The following is a 19,293-nucleotide window of genomic DNA, read 5'->3' on the forward strand; positions in this document are numbered from 1 at the left end:
TGTGTGGTGTGTTTGTTTGCTTGTTCTTTTAATTAGGTCACAAGTGTACCAGTACAACAGAATTTGGAGCTAAGGAAGGTATAATCATTTCTATATGAACTAGTTAAGGGTCCCTAGAAGCATGATGTTGCATGTTGACCAAAGCCTCTACGACTTAGAGCAAGGCCTTAATGATTCGATCTATTCCTATCGTTTCTTCCCAATCAGGCTGTTAAAATCAACTCAGTCAAGAGCTACCTTACTCTTCTCAAATGAGTTAAGAGTTTTTCTGCTTAGTCATGTCTTTATAGCAGAAGGTACTTTCGGTTCTTTAGCCACCCTCCTTATATTCTCCATCAACACTCGGTTCACCACTATAACCCTTGAGACTCTCAGTCTTTACCACTGAGGTTTATGGTTGCACAAAATATGTGTTTGTGATCTTAGATACGTATACCACGTGTTGAGTGAAACCCACAATCCAACACCAACAACGAGTTGATGGTGAATTATAATATTCAAGATCTTACTGGTTACCTAATGAAATGTCATTTTTTATTATTGAGTGATCTTTTATGCATTTGTCTAAACACCAAGGCTTTTCTTCCCAAAAGGATCCTGTTTATTTTTGTTTCTGAGATCTCTATCACTTCTTTTGTCACTATAAATTATAACCCACCTACTTGTTCAATAGACCACATCGGTCTCACGAGTACTTCTTCCAATGTTCGGTCTTATGTTAAGAATCGACGTTCGGTTGAAGGTAAGCCACCCTAAGCCTATGAATTAAAAAGAAGCCTTTCAATGTTTCTCCACAAACACTTGATCGTTATTTCTCGGGAACCCACACAAGCACTTCAAGTCTCTCTTGACTATGAAGGAAGCGATTCTTGCCCGGAATCACCTGCTTTCTGTCTTATAATAGACATCACTCACATCCAATACACATTTGCTTTATTTCTTTATCGTTTGTCACTCTATTGCACGAAAATATTTATTTTCCAACATTCTGGTTGCTGTTAGTTCGATTTTTGTTTATCTTTTGGCGAAACAGGGGTAATCCTAAATCTTGGAGCGAAATTGTATTTCAAACAACGATTGAGGATAAGATTTTGGGCGCGTGAATTTGAACGGTCTCTATACCCGCGCGTGCTGACGTATACCTGGGAGTAACCAACCTGTCACATCGTGCTTTTTCAAGCGACGTTTTAGTGATCACGTCATTATCATGATGATTTTTCTCTCTCCTGGCAATGGTATATAAAGGGTTTCTAATCTTATTTGTCTTTTACCAGCAACAAATTCTCTCAAATTACAAGGCAAGTTGAAACTGTTCATCTTCTTTCTTCGATCAACAATGGCGACTTCTTCATCAGTTCACGATCAGACTGTTTCGTCCACATTGCTTTCGATCAAGCCAAATCAGAACATGATTATTGAACTCAATCCGTTTCTGTACGATTCGTATATGCTGCAGGTGGTTGAGTGTTTGAAGTATTCTCCGCTGGTTCTAGCCCTAACACAGGTGGAAGCCGTCCCTATGTCACTTTTATCACAGGTTTACTCTACTGCCTCTTATGACAAGAACAAGGAACGAATCTACTTCCAAATCCATTCTCATAAGGCTTCTATTTCAAAGATGAAATTATGTTCCCAGTTGCAACTTGCTGTAGGTTCATCTGTAATCTCACCAGACTTCATCACCACTACCCAACTGTTCTCGATGCTTTACGAGATGGGCTATACTGACGTGCTTACCACGGTTACGAAGGTTAAAAAGTCTTGCTTACCACCCCAATGGAATGGATTGCTAACTCTCCTCATTAAGGGTTTGGCGGAGAGAAGTGGTGGATCTGATGGCACAAGTAAGGGTTTCCTAACCCTTCTCTACGGTCGTTAAAATGGTCTCAATCTCGATTACGGGACGATTATCTGGTCTCAAGTAGTGCAAAGCCTCAACACTTCTACGAGGCATTCGGAAATTTCGTGTGGTCGATTCTGGACTCTCATTACACGAAGGGCGATTAATTCTTTGGATATTTCGGTAATGAAGGATGCCCTAGTCGCGTCTATTGCTACGTTCCACACCAAGAAAATCATTATCTCTGATCCTAGAAAGTTTCTTCACATTGGCTCTATCCCTGAGACAATGTACAGATGTGTCACAGCCGAGAGTAAACTCATGGCTGATTATCGCAAACTTCCTCCCAAGGAACCGAGAGTCCTATCTCCTGAACAGCAGACTGCCTTAGATGCTGTGGACAAGCCTGGTAACCGAGGGAAACGGACTACTACCAAGAAAGAGCCAACAGAGGATGATAAGTCTAAGACTGCCAAGTCCAAGAAGCAAAATTCTGTGAAAGGGGATTCTTCTAAACCGAAGAAGATTAAAAAGATGGCGAAAAGGTCCAAGAGTCCTACTCCTCCCAGTTCCGAACACGATGAGGAGGATGAAGAAGAGGAAATTCGTCATGAATCACCGAGAGGTAACACTCCTCCCCGATCTCCTACTCCAACCGAATCTCCTCATAACAAACTTCCAACACCACCTCCATCACCGAAACCGACAGTTCCAGTTTCGGTTGCTCCTATTTCCCTACCTACAACATCTCAAACAACAACTTATTTTCCACCACCACCACCAGTTTCTTCTGTTCCTATTTCTACAACTCCCTTACCACCTCCTATAATTTCCCAATCAACTTCCACTACAATCCCTGAACCGACAGTAAGAGTCAACGTATCTGATACGGGGGCGACTACTGAAACAGAACCTCCAATTACTTCTACACCACTTTCACCCTCACCTTCAACCGATTCTGGTGCCACTCTCGGTGGTGCTAATGATGATTTTGATTCAACATACTACAGTCCCTACAGACTTCCTACTGATGAGGATGATGATGCTCCTGTCACACGCCAACACTTGCAGAGCATTCATGAGAAACTGGATAAATTGCTTGATGACAACAAGTCCTACAGTGGTGTTGTGCCTAAAGCCTTTTTGGACACAGCTCTTGAGCAATACACTGACTCCATTGACAAATCCACTAAGGCTGTTAATGAGTCTACTTCTTCTTGCCAAAAGTCCTCTGCTGATGTTGCTGATATTGTTCATACTACTCAGATTTTTCTCGAGTCACTTAAAGGGCATGCTGATACAAGTGCAGCCATGGTTCAAGCCTCTGTGGATTCATTTTCCAAGTCCCTTCACGAAGAGCACACAAAGTTTGAAGCTGTTCGTTCTTCCATCCAAGCAGAGAACACTTCACTTCTCAGTTCTGTGTCCTCTCGGCAGGAATCTCTTCATGCTGATCTAGCAAAAGAGAGTGCTCTGAAGGAAGAACTTGCTCGACAAGCCTCCACGATTGAAGTTCAGAAGGTTCAGCTCGCTCAAGCTGAAAAAGAAATTACTTTGTTGAAGACAGAAAGAGCTGTTTTTCGCAGCTGTGCAGGGGATGTGAAGGATATGCTCACCAACCTTCTTGGTACTCATGATCCAATACTTACTTTGACCATTTGGAATCATCTCACTACAAAACTTCTTCCTACCCTTGCATTGTTACACGAGATGAAGGGTGTTTCGGAGAGATTTATTGCTCCAAAACAAAGGGGAGAAGGTGCTCATCAACCGAAGGTTAAAATTGAAACTGATTCTGCTCAACCGAAGGTCAAAGTTACAACCGAACTGAAGGGTAATGAAGCTTCAGGTTCTGGTTCACAAGCCAAGCAAAAGAAGATTGATGATGATACCAATGACGAATCTGGTGAAACTATAGCTGAGGCTCTTAAGCGAAAGAAGAGGGATAAAGAGTTGGATGAAACCTTGAGGATTGCAAGGGAAGCAGAGGAGATGGAAAGGAGAAACAAGGAAGAAGAAGAAGCCTTGAACTGCAAGAAGGCCTTGTTTCCCCTATGGACAAAAGAGGCACTTATCAATCAAGCTATAGAGTTTCCAAGTGTTTATTGGTTGGAACCTGTTGCTTCGTTTGACTGTGACAATTCTAAGGACTCGCAGTTCGACATGCCGATAACTCGAAAGGCATTCACGTTTCACTGTTTCGATTCGACTGCTGAGGTTCCTTTTCCTCATCCTAAGGTTGCTCGTGAGCTTATAGACTTTTATTTGAAGTATGGTCAACCGCAGTACTTGACATGGAGCGCACAAAAGATAATCACTGTCAAGGTGCTGAAACCTACGTCTGTTGGGTGGTTTATCAATGTTAATTTTAAAATCACACGAGGATCTGCAAACTCGGTGTCGATTATTTCCCTGGCAGACCTTCCAAATCTAAATCCTCATGACTGGATTCTTTTGTTTAATATTCTGCTCACAAATCCGAGGGAATATGAGCCGATATTGGAGCACTTGAAGAGGATGTTGGCTTCTTACATCCATGAGGTTGCAGCTATGGATCAAGAGATAGCGAAAGTGATGAATAAGAAACCGACCATCAAGCCAACACCAAAACCAGGAGATGTGAATAAGATGAAGATGGGCCAAATCGATTCAACACATCTTACTGTGATGTTTACAAAAGGCGAAGCACACAGATTTTTATTCGCTCTTATTGATAAACATTTATTTTCAACTGACTGCTTGGAGCACATCATCAACATTATTCATCGGTGCAAGCAGAATTCAGAAGCAGACAAGAAAAACTTCACGGACATGCTTCGGTGGTACATAACGTTTCGTCATCATTTGCTGGCTATCATTCCGAAGGTGTTCAAAACAATAAAGAAGTCTTCTGCAGCTCAGCCGAAATGAGCTTTCTGTTCCATTGACGCAAAGGGGGAGATTGTTGGATCTAATTGTGTTGCGTCATGGGCTTATGTTTTGTATCCGGATTGGGCCTGTCCATCCGTGATTAGCTGGTAGGGTTAGACTATAAATATGCATGCATGTATGCATTAAACAATGTTGATGATTTTACGTTTATTGTTTTGTAACCCTAAACACCTCTACAGTCGAAGTTCTTAATCGAGCTCTTCTGAGGTGTTGAAGCATTAATCATACGACACATTCAAAGCCATTCTCGTGTTCATAATTACGTTCTTAATTGTTTTCCTGCTTAGAATCTAACGATCCTAATTGAACTTTGTTTCAACATATTTCCAAGTCACTGAACCTATTTGTATTGGTCGTGATGTCCGAGCCCACCATAGTCAGGCCCCACAGCTCATGTTTGAGCTTCTGAATCTCGCCCCTTGGGCAGTACTCTTGCATTAGCATTTGCTTCAGGTTCTCCCAACCCATGGAGTTAGCCACCACCAGAGTTAGTGACTTAACATGGCCATTCCACCATGTTAGGACTCGTTCGGAGAAAGTACAGGCAACAAATTTTACCTTGCTCCCTTCTGGACATGAGCAGATCTCAAAAACTGCTTTTGTTTTCTCTATCCATTGAGATAGAGCCATCACTCCCCCAGTCCCATTAAAGGGTATGGGTTTGCTGTTGGTGAAGTCCTTGTAAGTACATTCCCCGGAATGACCTTGGTTTTGGCCTTTGGTAGAGCTATTTATTCCTCCTCCTGATCCGTTGTTACTCATTTATGCCATTGTTGTGGTTCAGGCAGCTGTTACAGCAGCCTGAAAGGTAGCAGCATCCATTGATGGAGGTGGTGGTGGAGGTGGTGTTGGTGCCCCGTTAGTATTGAAGCGTCGGGGATTCCTTCTTGGCGGCATGATTCTGCCATAAGTTAAGAGACGAATTCTTGTTAAGTCATCAGAAATGATTATGGAGAGTCTTAGTATTATATGTTTTGCGCTCCAGACATTACCGAATTTTGTGAGTTAATGGGAACTTACAATAATACGTGTATGATTTCCTTAGTATTTTAAGGAGTTAATGGAATACTCAAGGAAATAATAAATGCGTGTCAATCTTATTGATATTAGTATTAGATACAACGATCAGGAAAATTTGACCTTACATAGGTCTAGGGTACATCAATGAAAGTGGGAAAATTTGACAGCATTCCGACCCCTGAACTGTGTACTCACAATCCATCGGGTTTACATTCATAAAGGAAAGAGTAGCCCCAATGCTTATTCGGTAAGTATATACATAGCGCCAGAAGTACGCGCTCTACTCCGAGCGGGTGGTACGCTGCGGACCATGGTATGTGGTTGTGGAAGTCTGAGCTCGGGCTACTTGACGTTCAGCCTCAATGATGCGCCTCTCCATTACGGCTTGGCTTTTACGGAACTCCTTCACTTCGGCTCTAGTAGCAGTAATATCCTTCTTAAGGGAAAAGGTGTGCTCTATCGTTCGCTCATGCTCTTCGTCCAGACGACGAAGGCGTACCGCCGTGACAGCAGTGGTGGCTCCAATGTCCAAGAGTTGGCTGGCATTCACTCTTGCTTGCTCGCCTTGGTTGGCGATGCGACGAACCATGACAGGGAGTGCCCTGTCAGCCGCACCCCCGTTGCTGAGGTTATAAAAGCATCGCTCCATACCGTATGGTGGGCGTTGTCCTTGTTCCCTGCTCCATTGTTTCAGATCCACAGCCCAGCGGGGCGCCGGGCCCTGAAAGTTCCGTCGGAGATTTACCGCTCCCCGGGGAGGATTGTAGATCTCTGATTCTGAGTCAGTGCTCCCACCATCTCCTTCCTCTTCTGAATCCTCGTTTGGGTCTTCCTCGGGATCCTCTTCGGAATCCTCTTCTGGTTCTTCCTCGGGATCCTCTTCGATATCCTCTTCTGGATCTTCTTCGGGATCTTCTTCTGGGTCCTCCACGATCCAGCCTCCATTGCCCTGGTTAGGGTAGTAGGGATCCCCGGGGATGGAAATCCTGCCATTTCGTCTGATCGAGAATAGAGGTAAGAGAATTATATATAAAACCTGAGAGTAAATAGGTAATTTTTGATAAGCATACTTCTATTTATTTGACGATTTCTAATTTCAACTAAATATCGAGGTTCGTATGATTATTACAGTTCTTATAGTATTATAAAAATACTCCTATAGTATTTTCAAATTTGCAAGTTTGATTCTAGTATTTTCTTTGGTAAGTTTTTGACTTGTTGTCCACTATTACTATTCCTCGGCATACGTTGGTCACATCTTGGATAAATATAGTTGATCAGGCTATATTCATCCTCGATCTGATTACATACCCCGAAGCCTAATCGTAGTGCCCAACTTGTCTTAATACTTTTTGTATAGTTTTTACTATGATACTAGACCGATGCATGTGTGTACTTATACTTTTATAAAAAAAATCATTTTAATTTATTAAAAATATAGTTTGTGAAAACGTTTTGTCAAAGGGTTTTAGTCCCTTTGCATTTATAGTTGTATATCTTATGTGGTTCGATATACTTAGTTCACTATAAACAATGCTCTGATACCAATCTGTTACACCCCCAAACCAGAATGGCGGAAACATTCGGGGGTGGGTGACTTCACGTAATATCATAATAGTTGAATATTTGTAAAGAAAGTAAACACAACCATCATATATATAATTTAAAAGTTACATTGTTGCATACAATACATGTCTCAAAAGAATTACAATATGATGATTTAATAAGTTTTAAATTTGACGTCTTAGCGTCTCTTCTCTAAAAGCTGATGTTTTACCTGTATTACTGAATCCCTGAGAAATACAAGTAGTTTTGAAAAAGTGTCAACAATTAAGTTGGTGAGTTCATAAGCGTTTTTTTTTTGTACTAAAATTGTATGCCTTTCAGTAAAAATAACTGAGCGAGTTTCTAGAAAATCCAATATTTTCCATGTATGTGTGGTAGTTTGAAAAAAAGTTCCAAAGACTAGAATGCATAAGTATATTCCGTACTAAAAATGGTGTAAGTGGATTTATACATATATAATGTAATTACTGAATACATTTCATAGTCTCGTAAATTAAAGATATTTCGATACTCTATGTGAGTTTTATAATCATGCTATTGACCCAGACTGCCTGTAACAACGTTCTTCAGGCGTTGCAGTGTTATGATGTTTGTCACCCCAGACCTGCCGGTCTAACTGTAGCTAACAGTTTAGGTGCGGGATTGTCAATCCCGTATAGATCTATACACAAGTATCACGCTCTCCCTACAAGAGATTATGGTTTATAATACAGGACTTGAAATGCGTACTTGAGAGTACGTTGAAGCCGAATGTCTCACAAAACTTAGTATCAATAGATTTACGGAATGAAGAGTCTACATTTCTTGTAAATGAAAGTATTTCCTTTTTACAGTGTTTATGTAAAGATGTCATGAATAACTTGTAAACTATACCCATTATAGTTTTTCGAAAGTGTGTTCCATTTGGTGATGAAAACTCGGTGTAATACCAACTTTGCATGTAAAGTGTAACGTTGGTAGTAATATTGTTTAACATTTATAAACATAATGTAGGTAAAGTATTTGAAACCATATATAACGATTCATATTTTAGCATAATTTTTTCTTGTGTTTCACTTGTATCCCCCCCCCCCCCTAAAACATGAAAAAGACGTGAAAAAGTAGGGGTATGAACTCACCTGGAAAGTGTGGTGATTTGAAGAAAACAAGATTTTCTCGGGCGGCACTTCGACCGGGAAGTGGTAAGTTTCTCGGGCGTTTCGGAGTTTCGGGCCTTCGTCGGGGTTTGGATATGTAATCGGGGTGTCGGGGTCGTCTCGGGGTGCTTAACGCAGAGTAAAAGTGAGAGAGATGAGGGAATTGAGCAAGTGAAACCGGAACCCTCGGTTTCTATTTATAGGGTGAAATTTCAGGACTCACGTCGTGGCATGGGATGGCCCACGTCGTGAGTTTGGTCCGTAGACGCGACGTCTGGTGGTCTAACTCTGGCACACATCAGTCATAGACTCACGCCGTGAGTCTCTAGTTCACGTCGTGGGGCTTCGGATAAGGTTGGTTTGCGTGCCCCGAACTTCAGAAATTCATATCTCTTGCATACGAGCTCCGATTTCGACGTTCTTTATATCCACCCGTAGGTGAGATTATGCTCTACAACTTTCATTTAGACTCCGTCGGCTAATTTTGACTTAAGTTTTTAATATTATATTTTTAACAGGCCGGGACAGGAAAAGTCTGTTAAAAATTCATATCTTCTTCATCTGACATCCGTTTTCGTCTGTCTTTTTACCGTACTTCTACTATTGTAGGGATCTTCGATTTTTGTTAAGGTTGTGTCGGCTAAAAGTTGCTCGATCTCTATTTCGAGTTTTTAGCTGTCTACTGTTGTATCCGAAACTTAGAAAAATCATAACTTCCTCATACGAAGCCAGATTTTGACGTTCTTATTATGTAGGCTCACGGTTTGTTATTATCTACGACTTTTGTTTAGATACTTAAGGCTAAAAAGTATTTTATTGAAATTTCACTTTTTACACTTGACAGTGTTTTACCGGTTTTGTCGTGAATCTTTGATTAGTCATAACTTCTTCGTTATAACTCGGATTTGAGTGTTCTTTATATTTCTGAAAACCTTGACACTATATCTAACATTTTATGCAACCCAATTGAGACTTTTGAACAATTCGTTTTGACGCTATTTTTATTGATTACAAAAATAGATTATAATATTACATTGACTCGGAATATCGGGTTGTCACATATTCCTTGGTTCTCGTTCTGAATAGTTTCATCTAGTATCCTATTATTCTCCTGAACAGTTTCCTCTAATCTATTTATCTCCTATTAATATATTCAAATTATAAGAATTTTGTGAATTGCTAAAGTTTCAAACGGTCCTCCACTACCGGGCATGTTAAAGTGAAGATTTAAAGGGGTCATTGAATGAATTAGTCTTCCAAAAGTCATAATCCAGTATGTTTTTTCTAGTGTTTGAATTTCTTTCATAACCTACCTAAAGTTGAGAAAATATGATAATGATTATTATTGAAATTTTTTAAAATTTCAATTTTTGCTTATATAGCTTGCAGGTGAAGTGAAGTGAAGTGAAGTTATCAATTAAAGTTGTAGTCTTGTTGATCCAGAACTGGGCTTCATTAATTTTTTAGGTAATTTTTTCCTTCGACTTCTTTTGACTTTTATAAGGTTTTTTCTAATGAGATTTTCTTAAATTTCTGATGTAACAGTTTTTTCTGAATAGTATGATGAGTTTTTGATATTGAAATTTTGTTATATTCTGTTTTTTTTAATAATATGATATAGTTTTTTCTGAATAATTTGATGTACATGAAGATCTGATGCATCTCAAAATTTGATAAGTTCTTTTAATTTCTTAAAATATAATGTATCAGATTTTCGAAAATCTGTTATGTAAATTCTGATGTTATATATGAAATCTGTTTTTGAACAACTGATTAGTTTTTTTTATATCTGAATAATGTGAATGGTTTTTCTGAATAATCTAATATATATGAAATTCAGATATGTCTCAAAATCTGAAAAGTTATTTTAATTTCTGAAACTTTGATGTATCAGATTTTAGAAAATATGATGTTGATTCTCAATTTCTGCAAGACCATTTTATGTTTTTTGTATAGGTTGTGGTTCTGGATAGCTAACTTCAGCGGAAAGAAGTATTGAAAGTCAATGTCTGTGAAGATTTATAAACATAATTTTGTATGCTTTTGTTTGTACAACTATCATCAAATAACATATGTTTTTCTTCAAAAAAAATGTAAAATGGCACTGTTTGTATGCTTTTGTTTGTACAACTATCATTTAGTTTGACTATAAAATTTATTTCGCTTTTCCTATATAATTTTGTTTAGAAATGTTAGGGCGTTATTTTACTTTCTTGCCCCGGGCATTGAAATTCAATGGACCGGCCCTGGACATCGTCGACATAAAGGTTTGAAATCTCGATCCCTGAGATAGAAATCCCCTTAATAACATTATCCAATTGGGTCCTAACCAATGTTACGTGAAGCCCCTCCACCGCCAAGATAAATAAAAAATAGGAGAGGGGATCTCCCTATCTCAGACCACGATGAATTTGAAATTCATTGGTAGGAGACCTGTTAACGAGAACAGAAGCACTAACATATCTCAATAACTCTATTTTCTAGCCACACCATATTGATCCAAACCCCATGATCTACATGATCTTTAAAAGATAATCCCACGAGAGAGAGAGAGAGAGAGAGAGAGAGAGAGTCATAGGCCTTCTCGAAATCCACCTTAAAAGGCAACAATGGATTTCTAGAATCCTTGCTCCATGCCACCATTTCATTAAGGAGAATCAGTTTTGACTATTTCTTTTAGTGTGTCTTTGATTGGCATCAACAAATAACCAAAAATATCAAGCAACACATCCTCCGTTAGAATCGATTACACCATGTCTAAAAAGAAAATATTGAACATAGATGCATTTTCTTGAATCTGATTGCAAGTAGGTATCAAGATTTAAAGAACATGGGAACTGGGCAGTCCCCGTGTTGAATCGATTAGTAGCCAGCAAGACAAAGAAAAAAAAGAAAGCGATGAACCGATCCCCAAATTTATGGTGAGACTTTGATCTTTTGAACAATTTAATAGACATTGTTCATGATGAAGTGATGAATTAGTTAAGGAGTCTGCCATTGATGACAAAAATCAACTTATGGAATTTGATGTAGCTTCATTAGGCATGAAGATTTGGGGGGGGGGGGAGAGAGAGAGAGAGAGAGAGAGAGAGAGAGAGAGAGAGAGAGAGAGAGAGAGAGAGAGAGAGAACCTCACATTTATATTTAATAAAAATTTAATTTAAATAGAATAAATTCCAAAAAAAATATAAAGATAGACAGATTACTCTTTTTAATTTGTAGAGGGACCAAAGCCATAATGAAAGATGTACAAAAAGACCAAGAATCCAATTTTTCCAAAATTTGAACCACAACCCGGCACAAATGCAAAGCAAAGGGATCATTTTTGTAGTTTTGTCTTATAAATAAAAGTTAATTTTATTTACAATATTTTTGGTGTGTGGTGGATATAGGATACCTAAAGAGCAATTATAAGATAGTGACCCAAACAGGAAAATAAAATACTATTGAAATGTTGTCATTTGTCCCATGTTAAAAGAAATAAAATAAAAAAAATACCCAATGCCTCTTGATTAATCTATGTGGTAGAAAAAAATGAAAAGAAAGAGAAAAAGGTATATGGAAAGAAACAAGAGGGTGAACACTTGGTAGTTCTAGCCACTTCGGTATAATATCATTAACCTTTCAAATGAGTCACATTGCTTTTGCAATTACCATTCATATCAGTGTAATAAGATCATCTCCAACCATTAACATTATTTTTTTACACTATACATATAATTATAGTGTAAAATATAATATAAATACTAAGTTCTCCAACCCATTACACTATATTTAACATTAAAAAGAATATTCTAGGTATATTGTTCTTTATTCAACATTATATTTAGTGTTACACAAAAATCCAACATTATATATAATGTTACACTAAAATTCAATATTGTATATAGTGTTAGGTATAGTGTAATTTATAGTGTAAAAATGACTTTTTAGTGTAGGATTAGAGATGCCCTAACAACCATCTTTTAAAATGAATCCCATTGCCACATCAACTACCAATTTACAATTTTTTACAATCTCTTAACTTATTAAAATTATATATATATATATATATATATATATATATATATATATAAGTTTCTTGTATAATTTAAAATCGGTTAAAATTTAATTCAATAAAAATAATTTTACACGTTTTCTTATAATATAGAAATTTGTTATAAATATTTTAATGAAAAAAACTAAAATAATATAATAAGTAAATTTAAAAATTAAATAAATTAAAATGAATACTAAACAAAAAAGAAGATATTTCTTTTTGTAATGGCTCTTTTGAAATGCTTGTTATACTTGAAATCCAAGTCTCACGTGGCATTGCAAATGAATTTTGATACATTTGAAAGACAGATGTGAGTGGTAAGGGGCGGTGTTCACACCTATGCCTATAAACAAATATTACATTAGCCCAATATAAATACATATATGAAAATAGTTTATAATTTGCACTTACCCTAAAATCAAATTGAAAAGTAAAGCAACAAAATTGTGGGTCTTTGGATCGATTAGGTACAATTCAAAACTAATGATATCCCAACACCAAAAAGACTCGTAGAAATACCAATAACAAGTTTTTTACAATACAGTTTTTTAAACGATTCCCAACTAAAACATTCAAAATTTCAAAACAATTTAAACTCAAAAAAGAAAAAACTAGTTTCCCTGTCGCATTCGCTTAATTCTTTCAAGTGCACCAAGACGACTACCAGCATCACCATTTTCATTATCTTTTTTCACTTGTTCTTCTTCTTCTTCTTCATCTCTTTTTCTCACAAGTCCTCCAAAAACAGCTTCCGGAACATCTTTCTGTGAGATCTCAACCTTCCCATCATCATCATCTTCTTCTTCATCATCACTTTCCGGAAGCTCAATCTCTTCCTGGTTTTGGATTCCAGAGGCGGTTTCCGACGACTGTACACCGCCACTCACAAATCCAAGCTTCCGGTTGCCGGAATCCATGGTGGTGGTGGTGGTGGTGGTGGTTTTGGGGGCGGCAGGTGCCAGCTGTCTTTCTAAAGCGGCCATTTCGTCTTCAGGGACACCGGCTTTCTTTAATGCGTCCATGGCTTCATCGACTGTAGGCTTTTGCATTAAGTACTCAGGTAGCATCACGTGTGTCTGTAACAAACAATTGTTAATATCTATTTTTTAACGTGTGCGTTAATAATATGATTATAGTACTCAAATCTTTAGGTGGTGTTTGGTTAGGAAAATGTTTTGGAAGGAATGGGAATCAAATTGAGATCTGGTTAATAGGAAATGGAATGGAATGGAATTCCTTTGTTTGGTTTGTAAATCTGCAGAACAAATAATGACAAATGACAGAATTACCCTTGATTTCTTGTCGGTTTTATGGATACATATTTGAAAATAAATTATAAATACTTACAAAAAAGTTTAAACTACCCTTTAATAGTAGTATCTTGTTCATGCAATCCTTTAAAAACCATTTTGGCTAAAAAAAAGTATATTATGCGTATTATGATGGAAATGCTATTTATTTTTTTAATATATATATATATTTTTAGGAAAAATGTATTATAAATATTGGAGTAAACTACATTTTTGATCCCCGGGCATAGCAGATTTTCCTTTTTTGGTCCCAAAAGTTTTTGCTTGCAATTTTAGTGCTCTTCATGTAACGTTTTATTGTCCGGGTATAGAAGATTTTTGCAATTTAGGTCCCAAAAAGTCTTTTCTTGCAATTTTGGTCCTCAACCGAAGTTCTTGCAACATTTTTGGTCCCGTTCCAAGTAAAATGACTATAGTTGGTCCTTCAATATATCTGATTTTTGCGATTTTGGTCCTAAATTATATTCATTTTTTGAATAGGGAATAATAATCTTAAATGAGGACCAAAACTGCAAGAGAAAACTTTTTTGGGACAAATGCAAACATCAGCTAAACTCGGGGACCAAAAATGCAATTCACTCTAAATACTTAAATTACTCTGTTAAGAAAAGAAAAATCCATGTACTATTGAAATCCATCAGTCAAGGGAATTCATTAGTTCCAACAGATTTCTAACCAAACACTGGAATTGAATTCCGATTCTGGCCAAATCCCACGAACCTAAAAAAAAAGTAAGCACATGACATGACATGACATGATGAGATAGATACCTGGCTATGTCTAGCAGAAACACTCCTCTTAATCCTGAGCATATCTCTAAAAGTATCCTCATTCCCATGTTGCACTTCAAATTCATGCCATTTATTCCAAAAATCACCATCAGATCTGGGATCAGCCAACCAAGATGCATAAACATATATCTTTCTTGCCCTATCGATTTCTCCAAGACTCTTTTCAAGCTCTGCATATTTTATACACATCTTCATTGCATCCTTTTCTGGAAGTCCATCTGTCACAATTGCCTGCTCATAAATCTCCCGAGTTTTTGGAACTCCAAATATTTCAGCTGCACGTGCGATGTATATTTCATACATGCTTAATTTCTCATTTGATGGGACAGCTTTTGTGCCTTGATCATATACCCTCATGGCTCTTTTAGCTAGACCATAATCTTCTTCCAGTTTTGCATATTGAATGTATAATGGCTTTACAACTTCTGCAGGAGCCTGTTCAATAATCACACATCAATAATATTATATAAGTTTGATTTTCTCAAATAATTTTTCAACATCATTCAATGATGAAATTAGAGTTCCATTTTGGATTAGAATAACCATAGTACCATTTCAACTGCATGCTCAAATAGTTCTCTAGCCCTTTCAAGTTTGGACTTCCCGTATCTTTTGACAAATTTAGAGAGATAAGTAACCCAAATATCCTTCACATGTGGGTATTTGAAGATCTTCACACCTCTTTCATACACCTTAAAAGCATCTTCAAAGTACTTGTTATCCTGGATAACATGCAACTCAGTCAAATTATAAGTTTTTGATTTCACACATTAACAAGTACAAATGTAACATGCAGAGTTATATATAGCATTCTACTTTCAATTTCATTGCTTGTCATCATAAAGAAAAGGGTTAAATTCAAGATAATAAAAATACAGCAATGTACTTTCTTCTATTTGTTTATAATATCTTCCTACTAAAGCACTATACTTTGAGAAATCTACCGAATTATAGCAATGTCATCAAAATACAAAGCAATATCTATTGGGTAAATTTTGAAAGTACAATACCTTAATATATAACCTATAATAAAGAAATAAATGAAAGTACATTATAAAGAAAATAAGAGTAAGTTCCATACCTCTAATAGCATTGCATAGTTTATAATAATTTGTGGAGTGGCAATACGAAGATCCAAGATCCTCTCATAAACAGCACGAGTGGATTCCAAAGTGCCTAAACTTTCCTCTAAATCCACATAAAAAGTCCAAAGTCTCAAGGATTTGTGCAACTTTATTTGTACTGGTTCATTGCCATCAGCAGCCACTGATTAAAAAAAAAGAAACAATGTAAGACTCCAAACCATCAATTGTAAAATATAATACATGCTACAGCCTACAAAGTGTAAAGTAAAAAAAAGCAATTCAAGATATCTACCATGCTGTTCCTTTTTAATTCAATGGACTTAATCTCTACTTATAAAGATATAACAACTGAATATGAAATATTGTCCATTTTACCCTTCTGTGTAGAAGTGATCACTGGATACAGATTAATAATTGATTGTTTATTTAAGAATCGTTATAACTTATAAGTTGAAAATGTAAATTAAAATATAATTTTTTTAAAATGTAACAATACCTACATGTTCTAGGGGAAGAAGACGAGGGTAGGAGAGAGAACCAGCTAATTTTAGGGGGAAGAATATGAGTAGGTTTGAATATGTTTTAAAAGAAAAGAAAAAAAAAAGGAGAGTGGTTAATGAGTTCTTAATGGATAAAGACACCCTCCTGTCACTTAAACCATTAAGCTCATTAGTTTATATCAAGTCAAATAGAAGCACTACTATATACCTGTCCAGGATAAGTCATGTTCCCATTAATTCCATCAAGTCAAAGAAAAAAGTCACAAACACCTTAGTGAGGATAAAAAAGGAAACAGAAGCTTAATAATTCTGTAGCAAATATTTTCACATGGATTCTTATGATGAAAACATATAAGCAAAGCAAACTAGCATAGTAATTACCTCTCCGTTTGACCTCAACAGAAGGTTCAGCAGTAGCCCTCCTCATTAGTTCCAAAGCTCCCTTGAAATTTTTATGTCTAAGTTCCATTTCTGCCCATTCACACCACACACTAGCCAAATTATCCACAGCTTTATAATTCACTTGCACAGCCTTATCAAATATTACCCTTGCATTACCAATATCCTTGTGACTTTCATACAATTTGGCGAATGCAACCCATAAAGTATGAGGTTTCCCAACAGCTTTCATTGGATCAATTGTTCTTACAGCCTCAGTGTATGTCAATATCTGCTTTGTGGGGTTCCCTTCAAATATCTTGACTCTTCTATGCCATTGTTCCACATTATGAGGGTTTTGGCGAAGAAGAACACTATTAGCAAGTTCTGGCCTTCTATCCATAAGATGCTCGAATCTTGCTATCCTCAAATTAACATCCTTGTAATCAGAGACCCAAAATTTCTTAAGTTTTTCCTCCAGCTTTCCCACATCAAGCCTATCATCTTCTTCATCTTCATCTTCGATGCCATTCTCTGTCTCACCATCTTCCTCTTCATCTTCACTCTCAGTCATGGTTTCCATCCTCAAAGCAAGCACGCTTTCTTCAAACTGTGAGTATGCATCAAAGATTACACTAAAATCTCTTACTGTCACAACAGTAGTCATCCCTTCTTCAAATACATCTCTGGCTTTCTCTAACAACTGCCTCCTGATATAATAATCTGCTAATGAAGTCCATAGACGACCCACCTCATCTGTAAACTTCCTGATACCACCTCTAATGATAGCATCCACATTCAAACCTGAGATCTCTGTAGCATGTTGGGTAAGCAAATCACATAGCTCTAACCATAGCCTATGTTTAGTCTTCCCCTTAATCGAATAGAATCTATCGTCGTTTAAGACGCCAGCCAATCTCTCAGCTGCTTCTTGCCATAGCTTCGAATTCAACAAGAACTCAATGAGATTCTCGATATGACCAGGGTCATACTTCAGATACCTTCTGTAAACCCTAAGTGACGTCTCAATAGGAACACCCCTTTGGCTCACGAAAACCAAATATGGTTCCCAAATCCTTTCGTGTTGTGTCACAGGCAAGGCGCAGAGAGCTCTATCAAAGGTCCTACGAGTTCGAGTAACCAGCTTCTGCTCAGTTAAACTAGTCAAGTACATGATCCAAATTCGAGGCATTTTGTGCATTGTAACTAAAGCTCGTTCGAATGTATTGTTTAGAGTTTGGTACTGGGCGTGAGAAATAGGTAAATTGCGTACCAATTCGAGGCGTTCGCGGAGATAAGCATGCCATAGTTTGTAGCTTCCGGGAAGGGCTTTGAGAGCTCGTTCATAGATTACTGCTCTTTTCTTGAAAGGGGATTCGGTTCGCGCAATCAGGTAACGCCACCATAGCTTCAGACTGAAGGGATTTCTGAGGAGCTCTTCCTCGTACAGAAGATCGTCTTGGCTAGGATACAATTCGCTTGGAATCGACATTGATGAAAATTTGTATATCCGGTGAAAATAGCAAAATCTAAAATTTCAAATACAGATGGACTCTTCAAATATCGATCGACACTGTTACCATTAGAGAGATACGTACTGCTAAACCCTAGAAGCTTAAAGAGAGAGATCTCTCCCGAGCGAAAGAAAAATATATATATATCCGTTTACATAAAAGGAAATTTCCAAACGCATTACTCCTCGAAGAATAAATAAATAAATAAAAATTATTGTTCCTGAGTTTTGTTTAAAAAAAATAACAAAAATAACAAAAAGAAGATTCATATTAATTTTTCATATAAACTATCCTTTCAAGTCACAATGAACTCGTAAGAGAAAGAAAATGAAAATCAATTCACTTCTTTTATTTTCTCTCGTTTTTTTCTTTTATTTCTTTTAGTGAACTCATGACGGAGTATACAACTTTTGATTGTCTAAAAATAGTCAATACTTCACGAGGCCACAGTTAAATTTAGGTCTCTCGGTATGCATACCACGGGAGGGTTTCATGCCACGTTGGCATTTCACTACGGTCGTGCAAACGCCCCAAGAGGGTGTCGTGGTGATATGAGTGTTGCTCTACGTTCTCTTCACCACGAGATGCAACGACGAATCATAGAGTATGGTAAAGTCAACTCTCTCTCTTCTTTTCACTTATAGCTTTCTTCTCTACGATCATTAGTAGTACATCAACTTTGGTGTGGTTGCTTCTAAGGGCGAGTGTCCAATCGGGTCGGTTTTAGAGAATTCCTTGGACAGTGGACTGGACCCTAGTGACACATATAGGTTCTGGTGTCGGTGCTGGTTTTTTGGTTCTTGGACTCATTAAACCGGTATAACATTTGTTACATATGCTATAAGTCATTTAAACAGTAGCGAAAAACTTTTAGCTTTGATACCTCGAGTTCAGGGACTGCAACTCATTTAATATGGAACCAAAAATTACGAAATTATAGCCTAAATTGAAGTACAGACTATAAACTACATGTTGGAAAATATATTATGTCAATCCGACTTCAAGCGAATGAATTTTGTAATTTGTAAAAGTTTCACATATTACACATAAAAGCTGAAAACTGAAAAACTTTCAACTTTGATACATCGACTATATGGGATTGTAACTCATTTTATATGGAACCAAGAATGATAAAAGTATAACCTAATTTGAAATACAAACTATAAAATATATGTTGGAAAAG

The 19,293-nt window shown here is 37.2% G+C and overlaps 1 protein-coding gene across 1 annotated transcript; it reads right to left on the reverse strand.

Moving 5' to 3' along the window:
• Nucleotides 1-12,963: 12,963 nt before the first annotated feature.
• On the reverse strand, nt 12,964-18,241 carry LOC145165091 (Tetratricopeptide repeat (TPR)-like superfamily protein). The gene is made up of 5 exons (XM_079083720.1): nt 16,600-18,241; nt 15,715-15,899; nt 15,185-15,355; nt 14,613-15,068; nt 12,964-13,608 (listed from the first exon to the last, which is right to left on the reverse strand). The coding sequence occupies exons 1-5, from the start codon at nt 18,086-18,088 to the stop codon at nt 13,144-13,146; spliced, it is 2,766 nt and encodes a 921-aa protein (XP_078939846.1). The 5' UTR covers nt 18,089-18,241; the 3' UTR covers nt 12,964-13,143.
• Between the last annotated feature and the right edge of the window lie 1,052 nt (nt 18,242-19,293).

The sequence above is a fragment of the Lactuca virosa genome, chromosome 1, assembly GCF_052849685.1.
Source record: "Lactuca virosa cultivar CGN04683 chromosome 1, Lactuca_virosa_CGN04683_v6, whole genome shotgun sequence".
Lineage (NCBI taxonomy): Eukaryota > Viridiplantae > Streptophyta > Magnoliopsida > Asterales > Asteraceae > Lactuca > Lactuca virosa.

What these genes read in the sequence shown, in the direction of transcription:
- LOC145165091 (XM_079083720.1), bottom strand. Translation starts at nt 18,088, where the DNA reads ATGTCGATTCCAAGCGAATTGTATCCTAGCCAAGACGATCTTCTGTAC. An exon ending in TGTTGAGGTCAAACGGAGAG is followed by an intron (nt 15,900 to 16,599) that starts GTAATTACTATG and finishes TTTTTTAATCAG; the next exon opens with TGGCTGCTGATGGCAATGAA. An exon ending in TTGAGCATGCAGTTGAAATG is followed by an intron (nt 15,069 to 15,184) that starts GTACTATGGTTA and finishes ATTATTGAACAG; the next exon opens with GCTCCTGCAGAAGTTGTAAA.